The sequence below is a fragment of the Cololabis saira genome, chromosome 12, assembly GCF_033807715.1.
Source record: "Cololabis saira isolate AMF1-May2022 chromosome 12, fColSai1.1, whole genome shotgun sequence".
In the NCBI taxonomy this organism is placed as follows: Eukaryota; Metazoa; Chordata; class Actinopteri; order Beloniformes; family Belonidae; genus Cololabis; species Cololabis saira.
The window spans coordinates 15,626,965-15,637,554 of NC_084598.1; the positions used below are offsets into that span (position 1 = coordinate 15,626,965).

The 10,590-nt window shown below is 42.4% G+C and overlaps 1 protein-coding gene across 1 annotated transcript; it reads right to left on the reverse strand.

Annotated features, from left to right (window-relative positions):
- Positions 1–3,709: 3,709 nt before the first annotated feature.
- uxt (ubiquitously-expressed, prefoldin-like chaperone) lies at positions 3,710–9,247 on the reverse strand. Its single transcript, XM_061735698.1, has 6 exons — positions 8,998–9,247; positions 7,702–7,783; positions 7,248–7,315; positions 7,019–7,126; positions 5,706–5,769; positions 3,710–5,494 (listed from the first exon to the last, which is right to left on the reverse strand). The coding sequence occupies exons 1-6, from the start codon at positions 9,087–9,089 to the stop codon at positions 5,432–5,434; spliced, it is 477 nt and encodes a 158-aa protein (XP_061591682.1). The 5' UTR covers positions 9,090–9,247; the 3' UTR covers positions 3,710–5,431.
- Positions 9,248–10,590: the final 1,343 nt, after the last annotated feature.

Sequence of the window (10,590 nt, forward strand, 5' to 3'; positions counted from 1 at the left end):
GAACCCGGTTTCGTCGGTAAAAGTTTTTTTCTCAACTGATTCTTGTAGCTTGGGGTCATCTATTAAGAATTCCAGAGGGTGCCCAGTGATATCCCTTGAGCATTTTTTGTTATTAACCCCTTAATGACCGAAACACTAAAAATCCACCCAAAATAGACTTTTATGGCATTTCATGTAAAAAGCTTGATCTAAATTCATTAAATTTGATTTTACAGTGTTTATCCATGATGGTGGATATGTACAGTATATGTGATTTCACATTAGACCATTTTAGATTTTAACCCCTTCACACCTGAAACACCAAAATCCCATAAAATGTGAGTTATGACATTTTGTGCACAATAATCAATTCAAACGCTTCAAATTAGCTTTCTTGTTTGCCTGTGACCTCAGAATAAGAATCAAAGACAATAAACAAGTTTAAAGGAATTTATTTTCAAAATAAACCCTGTTTAAATCCCATCTATGGGTGCATTGGCAAGTGTGAATACATGTATGCCTATCTAGAGCATCCTACACTAAAGCAATGACATGCCATCGTGCAGGGCAAACCATGTGCCCTACAGCTGCACTTCTTGGAGTTGCATGGACGGTCACTCTTGCAGCCACACTTAATCATGTCCAGAATGTAGTTTGGGGCAGGTTTGCAATGCGCAGGCAGAGTGGTTGGGTTCAGTGACCTGTTAGGGATGTCTTTATCCCAACCAAAGTTCTCTGGGTCCCATGGCGGTGGAGACCGCCCATCAACATTTCGCCACAAAGCTGCTTGAAGGTGGGCCCTCTTGACATTCTCTAAGAATGCTTCCTTAGTTGGTGGTAGTGCAGCTAAGTTTGGAGCAGATGTATGTCCTTTCCCATTCTTTTTTCCCCAAGCCAGCAGCCGAGTGTGTGACATGTCACTGCTTTTCTGTATGCCATAACAGGCTGATATGAAGGCAGTGGCTTGGTTGATGACTTTTTGGAATGGTGCATCCATGTTTCCGATAGCCGATAATTTGTACCCAGCTTTCAGGACTTTGACCACAGTGCCTTTTCCCAGCCCATAGTAACATGCTACTGTGTCACAACCTGATAAGGCATGGGCTGGTAAGATGTGTTTGACAACTTGTGGATGCTTGGCCAGTGTTGATTTGATGTCCACTATTGCCCTTTCCTGACTCGGGGATTCCATTGTGATGGATACATCTAGTCCTGCCTGCTGATAATGGTGGAGGAGTAGCACAAATACATCTGTGTCATCTGAAACCACTGATATTTGACGAGCTTCTCCAGCACACAGCAGGACTTGATGAACAATGATTGTGTCAGCTTCTTCCTGATGGTTCTCTAGAGCAGTGGTTCTCAACTCCGGTCCTCGGGACCCCCTGCCCTGCATGTCTTAGATGTTTCCCTGCTTCAGCACACCGTGATACAAGGAGCTGTGTCATCAACAGAACTGTCCAGACTTTGATGACAAGCTGGTGACGACTGTTAATTTGAATCAGGTGTGCTGAAGCAGGGAAACATCTAAGACATGCAGGGCAGGGGGTCCCGAGGACCGGAGTTGAGAACCACTGCTCTAGATCATGTCGGACCCTTCTCTCTTCCATTGTGATCTCAATGGGGCATGGGTCCTCCCCTGTCACCACCAACTTGTGTAAGCTTGTACTCTGTACGTGGAAGAGTCTGTCATGGACTAGGTCCTCACAAATCAGTCGATTGAGTTGTTTTTTGTTTTCACAAGAGGATAACACAACCTTCCGGGCTGGGAGCTTTGTTGACAGGAGAAGATGGTGCTTCTTGCTGACCCCTGTCTCCCTGACATCTCTGGTGACTGACTTTGTACTGAAATCATAGTACCTGTCAAAGATGAGGTAGACATCACTGTATGCCAGATATGAAGTCAAACGTGTTTTGACATTTCTGATGAAATCAGCTATGGTGCCATTAGCTGGCCAGTGGATGGTCCACAGAAGGGCTGATCCATCAATGACAGTAACATTTGCATCACCAGCATTCCTCCTGGAGATTTCCACTTGGAGTGACTTCTTCAGTGTCGACTTGGCTTTACAAATCCGCATTCCAATCTCGGTGAACATAGAAGTTGGTACGGGTGCCAGCTCAAAGGCGAGGACATCCTCCACGTGAATATCACGGTCACTCGATAAGAGTACTATGACCCTTGAATAGATGGCATTGAGCTCATACACTTTGGTGTCACCCACCTGGATGGATTTCACTGTTGTAGCCATCGTCTTGACTTTAGATGGGATGGTCTTATAAAATCCCTCTGGCCAGGTGTTTTCAAAATCGGCTAACATTGACTCCCCAATCTTTACTGCACTGTCTACGTTGACAACTGGTGGAGCTATTTTCCCACTGCTGATGCTGACAATGCTCTCTCCTGGATGTTCGCTGGGATGGAGTGGATGGAGACAGGTTTCAAGTTTGTTCAAAAGTCGAGTTCTGTCCTTTGAGTCAGCTAAGATTCTTGACTCTGCTTCCTCCTTGTGATACAAATGAGGAGTTGAAGGATCCCCATCCTCTTCTTCCATTTTTTTTTTTTTTGGGGGGGGGGGGGGCTAGACACCCTAGACACCCTAGACTCCCCCACACACTGTAGGCAATCACGCATGTTTGAATAAGTACATTTTATGGTTTTGATTTGAATATTTTTTGCATGAAATCTCTTAAACCATATTTTTGGGGGAATGTTGTGTGGATTTTTTGTGTACAAGTTGCTCAAGATGGAAGGCCTGAAGGCCAGTTCCCCCAATCCACTTTGTAGAAAGCATATCTTATGCATTTGATTTGATTTCTGTACACACATTTTCATAATGTCCCAATATCTCACCAGGATGTTGGTGTTTGGTGCATGAAGGGGTTAATATTTAAACATGCATAACACTGTACATATCCACTTTTGATTGAAAAAGTGGATATTGATTAATTTAGATCAAGATTAATCAAAATTGATTAATTTAGATCAAGATTTTTGCATGAAATGCCATAAAAGTCTATTTTGGGTGGATTTTTAGTGTTTCGGTCATTAAGGGGTTAATAACAAAAAATGCTCAAGGGATATCACTGGGCACCCTCTGGAATTCTTAATAGATGACCCCAAGCTACAAGAATCAGTTGAGAAAAAAACTTTTACCGACGAAACCGGGTTCAGCCAAAAATCAGCCTTTGACTACCGGACTATTCCTGTTTAAGCCAACAAGGAAATAAGAATGAATTTCCTCTACTGACCACTAGTCTAGTGGCACTTTTACAGCAGAGGAAAATAAATATTTCGCCGTTTAGCTGACGGTGAGCTAATGTAACCCATCATTACTTTAGATTATGTTTAGACTTTAACCCAAGCGGCAACATAAATTCCTGGTTGAAAGCGTTGTAGAAGTAAGGAAAGTTGCTGTTCCTCTACCAACCACCGGCGTCAACAGGGCAGTTTGGTTCAGGTACAGGTGAGGCCTGGGGCCTGTACTACGAAGCAAGTTCAACATATCGAGGATATCTTTTCCTTATCCAGATTCACTAAGCGGGACAATTGCAATCACGCTAAGCGGTCACACGACGGTGGTTATCAACTCGGTATATCAACCCAGGTTTCTCCAATCTGGATATGAGCGCGTGCACATAAAAGGGGCGGTGTTTTCAGCGCATGACCAATCGCAAGCATGGAGAAGTCCGCTGTCAGAGCCGCCCGCTTATTTCAGTAGCGAAGAGCAAACAATAATTTTACGGAAATATGATGAGTATAGGCATATAATACAGGCAAAAAGCAACACAGTTGCAGCTGCAAAATGCAGGAAAGACAGCTGGCAAAAGATCGCTGACTGTATAAATGCGTAAATTCATAGGGATATAAACATATATTTGAATATTCTGGGAATCTTAATCTTAAACTGTAAACCATGATCAGCAATATTAAAATAATAAAAGGCTTGCAATATTTCAGTTGATTTGTAATGAATCCAGAATGTATGACATTTTTTTGTTTTTGTGTTTGCATTACAGAAAATCACAATATTCAAATTTTCTGAGACAGTCCTGTATATATTGGTTCTATAACTATTGTTGTTGACCGATAACTTGTGCTGATGCTGTACCAAAGAATTGGGTTTTTTTATTTATTTTATTTAATTTTTTATTTTTTCAGGAGGGGGGTATTTAGTATTTTAAAGTGACTTCTCAGAATGTTCGAGGGACGAAATTGAAAATCCCTTTTTTGCTATCCCCTTACAAATGCATCTTCTTTTTCATTTCTTCTTGATTTATTTATTTAATTGGTATTAGTTTTGGATTGACTGTACATCGGATTTTGGGTGATGATTTGTTTTATTTATTCATTGATTGATTTATTTTTTATTTTCTCCTCCACCTCTTTTTTCTTTTTTTCCTTTTTTTTTGGATCGTTCATACAGGTACTCATCAGGGAAAACAAAGGGGTTTTGGTGGTCCCTGAATACGCGTTCTCTTCGGAGGGATCCTCTCACGATCCGCGCCCCGAGCTCCACTGGATTCTCTTCGAAAGGGCATGTCATTTTCCAAAAGAGCTGATTGGTCAGTGGGCGGTGCTTTTACACCCGGCGATCTGTATCTTGAACATAACCTGCTCCGGAGCAGGTTAGCGGTTCAGCATAAGTTACCATGGCGATGTGCCCCGCTAAGAAGTGAACCACCGTCGTAGTCCTGAAAACCCAGGGTTAAACCTGAAGTTACCTCGCTAAACCCAAATCCCGCTTCGTAGTACAGGCCCCGGGACTCTGCTCTGACGGGATCCTGTCTGAACGCAGGATCTGCTTTCAACAGTCTCTCGCTGCAACTCCATCCAGCAGCCTGTTGCCATGACAACACCTCATAGCAGCTGGAGGTCATCACCGATGCTTCCATCCATCCAGAAGTGTGTGGACGGCAGATCCATTGACCCTGCTGGGGTTCAGGTCCTGACTTGATGTCTGACCATCAGCAGAGTGGTAAACGCCATGTCGTCAGCTTTGAACACATCTGGATTGTTTTATTGAAAATTTATGGTGCTGATGTTTAAATGCAGCCATGGAACACTGTCCTACTTCTGCATGTAACCGCATACGGGAAAAAGATCTTAAACAGAATAAAAAGGGGTCAATGTTTTGTTTTGTTGAACATTTGTTGAACATTCAAAGAAATTCACAAAAAAAAAAACTATGTACAAATGTCCATAAACTTTGGATCATCCAGTTTGTTTTTCCCGAAGTAAATTTCAAAACGTCTTCATTAATCCTCAAAAGAAAAGTAATTGTCGTTGTAGTTGTCGTGTAAAAAACCCTTCCTGTAGATTTAAAGAAGAAAACTTCTGCCACTTCTGTACACGCAGACATGATGACAGGAGCGTGATGACGAGACGCCGGTCTCCGTGTCCGTGACGCTCCCCCTGAAGAACTACAGAGCTGTCGTCTGACGGAACCATCTACAGAACATCTGATGTTTTGCTCTCTGGGACATCTGAGAGACGCTGCAGCTCACGGAGACCCTGGGGGACGGGACGGCATTTCAGTTTGTGTTCATCATCAGAACAAGAACAAACATCCTCACTGAGCAGATTTAACTAATTACTAAATTGATGTGTTAACATTTGTCAGTTTTTCTTCCTGCATTTCAAAGAAAATAGCCTTTTTTACTCCTAACTATCTTTATGATCAGGTGATTCACTGTAACAAGCTGACAGCAGAAGAAGAACTGACCTCCAACACCATGCGGATGTGAGCTTTTATTTTGGAGGAGTCTTTGGTCAGCTGCTCCGTGAAACTGGAACACAAATGTTGCATTAGCACAGTTAGCATCCCTCACCTACCTGTTGGTGACCATCATTAACACAGTTAGCATCAAGTTAACAACAAATCTTAAAGACTTCCTGTTAATGTCAGATTACCAAAATAAAAGCTGAAATTCACCAAGAAGCCCTGAGACAGTCTTCAATGACAGGAAAGTCAGCAATGGTAGCAGATTACGATCCTCCAACAAGAGGATCTCCAGGCTGCCAGCCCAGATCGGACCACCACCACAACCACAGTGTATCCACGGACATTTGTTGACACCCTGAACACCCAAACCACGTAGTCACAGATGTGTCTCAACCAGATCAATGTGGAGCTCAAACAGGATTAATCCTCTTTTCATCATTCAGGACGCAACTGACGAGCAGAAAGTGTTGGATCCAGAAAACGACTCCACTGACGCTTGGATCCAAGGATCTGACTTGGTGGACGGCCGAGGGGACGAGGACAACCACACAGACGGATACTGAAGTCCATCAGTTCACAAGTCACTCCTGCTTCTCCTCAGATTTCTAGTAATTAGAATGACATCACACAAATTACCAGCACCAGCGCCACCGACTTCAGTATGGTTGGTTCCCATCAAACATGGTTTCTCTAACGGCCCCTAGGGTCTGGATCCAGACCTGCGGTTCCTCTACCGCTGTACTAGTCCTGGTTTCATCTCCACCGGTCCAGGTTTCAGCTCCACCGGTCCTGGTTTCAGCTGTACTAGTCCTGGTTTCAGCTGTACTAGTCCTGGTTTCAGCTGTACTAGTCCTGGTTTCAGCTGTACTAGTCCTGGTTTCAGCTGTACTAGTCCTGGTTTCAGCTGTACTAGTCCTGGTTTCAGCTCCGCCGGTCCTAGTTTCAGCTCCGCCGGTCCTAGCTGAGCTTCTAAAGGAGAGTGGTGATAAATCCTCCTGGACATCGCCAAGTATTAAATGTCATCATCACCAGGAGGGGCTCAGTCCAGTTACAGCTCAACAGACCAGCACAGCAGAGAGGCCGTGTGATGCAGATGTTCCTCTTCGTCCAGATGTGATCCTGCACAGAAGATCTCAGACCTGAACCAGGTCCTGTTTCAACCCCTGAGAGCTGATCCACGTCCCGGTTGGAGAAGCTCCTGAGCCAGGACCACCAGAAGAGCTGAACTCTGAGCAGCTCTGGTACCACGGGAAGTAACATGTTAGAGAGGAGTCCACTTAAATACGACGCCACCGTCCTCCTGGTGAACTCACGCCGTCAGCTGACTCGTCTTCTTTTCGATGAACCTCAGAGCCTCATCGTGAGTCATCTCCACAAAGAAGCCGAAGCCGACCGCCACAAAGATCCTGGATGGGTCCTCGCTGTCCAAGAACAGGAGAGCAGTGTTAAAACGAGATCCAGAAGCAGATCAATGTTTCAGCACAGCGGCCGCGACCCGTCAGGGTCATGAGCACGGCTGGCGACAGGAAGAAGACGACTCACACTTCAGCCTGAACGTAGAAGTTACAGCCGAGATCTACGTCCGTCTTCAGCTTCTGAGAGCCCGCCTCCTGTAGGGAGCACAGTGAAGTCGCAGGGATGAGTAAAAATACAAAAATTAATTATCCAACATCTCGGTCAAATCTTTTAAAAACACAGTAAAGGTTTCACTAGCTTTTACTAATATGTTTTTTAAATGAAAGTAAAAAAAATATGAATGTAAATGAGAGAGTTGATAGAAGATAATTGACATGATAAAAAAATATATCCAAACATCCCATATTCAGCAGAATTTACAGCGGAAGATCGGCCCTTTTAAAAGGATCACAGATCAGCTCGCCCCCTGAGACCAGATCCGTTTAAAAGGAGGTGACGACAATACTGGCAGGACGCGTTCACGAGCCATGTGTGAGCTCTTCCTGCGTGGATGACGAGCTGCCGGCGCGGTGGTACGTACCTGGAGGCTCTGTATGGTGTTCTTCAGCTGCAGGTACTGGGAGATCTTCTCGTACACCTGATCTCTCTGCTCCAGCACCTTCCTGTCAGACGGCAGCAGTAGTGTTTGTGAGTTCACGTCTTCAGACAAACCAATATCCCCTAATAAGGGGGGTATTTTCTGGGGTCTGAAGCAGGACCAGAACCAGAACCCTTCTGAAAGCACCAACATCAGCTGCCTCCTAAACTGGATCTGTCTGCAGTCTCCCAGTAAAACCAGCAGCCTGTCCTGATCCCACTTGTTTCATGTGGTCGGGGACAGGTGGTTCTGTCTGGTTCTTCCAGGAGGCCGGTCCTGCTTTAGATCCCAGTTGGAAACACAAACACCATCACCAACACAGGGAAACATACACCTACAAACAGCACACGAATATATCTGCAGAAACCTGGGAAAAACTAATGCAGAAACTAACAAATGCAAGCAGAAACAAACCAACAGTAAAAACTTGTACTGCTTCGGGTTGGAGTCGGTGGTTCATGTAAACTGGAAGGTATTGCAGAAATATGTTTGATTATTGATCATGTTAATAGATGTCGAACAGCCTAAAACCAACTTCACCGCGGTTTCGGAGCAGCTGTTACTCTGGATCTGAGTTCAGAGTTCACAGAGTTTATTCACATATAATTTAAAAACACAAATACAGATAGCAATCAATTGAGGTTTGTAAAATGGGACTCCCCAGAAGCTACTGTATCTTATGAATAGGGGCCCAGTCACACAGCAAAACAACTATAAATTACACAGATACATATAATAACCTTATAACCTAAAAGAAAAACACAATAAAACCCTGAGACCTCCTCAGATTTCCTAGATACAAAGATATTCTTGTAAAAATAATACATCAGGTATTGGTACATAAACATTGACAGATAGTTTTAGAGTTAGACATACTTTTAGAATTAGACATAATTTAATAACAATTTTTGTTTTAGTCTCTTTTTAAAAATCTTTTAAGTGTAACAGGTTACACTGAAACTTGTACATTTCAGTTTCCTTTAAAAGTTGTTTTCCCCTTGTGGTGTGTTCATGAGTGGGAGCATAAATGGGGATGAGATGACAGAGTCTGTCATTGAGTCTAAACTCTACATTATACATTACACAGTGTTACACTCAGTAAGTTTCAGAAGCTTATATCCATAAAAAAAGAGGATCAGAGGGAGCATTAAATTTGCTCCATGATATAAGTGGGATCTAAAGGAGCACAGCTGTGTAAGGACAGGAGCAGGAGAGGACTAGCAGCACCGGGGTCCTTACTGCAGGTCTCTGTGCAGGACGTCGCTGATGAAGGTTTCATAGCGCAGCACCTTCTGCTCCACGTTAGCACTAGCGTCGCCCGGCGGAGCCATGCTGCAAGTAAAAGATCTGCATCAACACTCGTTTCCACGCGGGTTCACGCTGGAGATCGGTGGCCTCCTTTTGAACCTCCAACCCTGTTAAATTTAACTTTTCTGGGTCACAAACTCCCCACTTGAAATGTAAGTATTCCAAAACTGCAATAAACAACGCGCTCCACCGGAAAGAAATGTGACATCACTTCCGAATTTCAGAATAAAAGTATGTAGTTGCGTAAAATCAGCTGAAATCAACCTGTGTATGTAAAGGAAAAAAAGAAGAGGACTAATTGTGAATTCAACCAAATAAAAAGGTGTAATGGAGGTATTCTAACCCGTGAGCTGCAACAATTAACGAAACAAGTTTTGCTTTATTTATGAAATGTTTTGTTTATATATAAAATGTGCATTCAGAATAGTATAAAAGGCACATTGATTTTACTGAACTGTTTATTTACATGAAACTTTACATACCAACCATCTCATATTCCTCCAACACAAAAGCTGTCAAATGCTTTAACCGCTTACAGTTTCACTGAATGGTTCTGTTTTTCTTTTGTCCATTTTTCATACTATTTTTTCATTTATCTTGTCTGAGATAACATTTGTAGAATGATTTAATCACTGTGTTTGGTTTGTTCGAATTGCTATTTAAGGGGTAGAGGGAGCAATGCTCAGGATTGACTTGGGTAGGAGCATTGGGTGATAAAAAAATCGGGATACAAATATTAAAAATAAATAAATAAATAATAATTTTAAAAAATCCAATCAAATCCTGGAGGAAGAATTGAAAGGAAGTTAAATGAGCAGAAACATTTCAACACCAACTGACCATCCCCTTATAATTTACTGCTATTGATATTGGACCATCAGCAGTTTTTCATCATGATTATAGCCTTTTTTGTGAGTTTGTAGAACTCAAAAACACAACAAAAATTCAGACACACCAAACAGTTTAAATGTTTGATGCAAACGTTGATTTTTCTGTTTCTCGTTGGAGCTGTTTTCGTGCTTACACACTCATCAACTCGGGTTTTCAGGGTCAGTATTGACTGACGGAGACTCGTGCAGCATGTGCAAAGGCGTGTGGAGAAATTAAGAAATGGTTACAGAAATTCAAAAAATGGGTAAAAACATTTGATGTAGGAAAACCTCACAACCGCTTTGCACATTCACTTTAATCACACTTTAAAAACCTCATATTGTACATTTCTGTTTATACATTTTATCTCTTATCTCTTTTATATTTGCTTTTATATTTGTATTGTATTGCACCAATCACCACAACAAATTCCTTGTGCGTGTTTAACAAACTTGGCAATAAACCCTTTTCTGATTCTGATTCTGATGGAGTTATATTTCTGCAAAAAAGAGAAAAAGACACTGAAGCAATTTCTCTGTAAATGACTCATTAAGAAAGAGAAATTGCTTCATTTTTCATTATTCAACAACTTAAGTAATGACGCTGCTGAACAGATATACGGGCGGCTTATATAATTGTTAAATGGATCTTGTT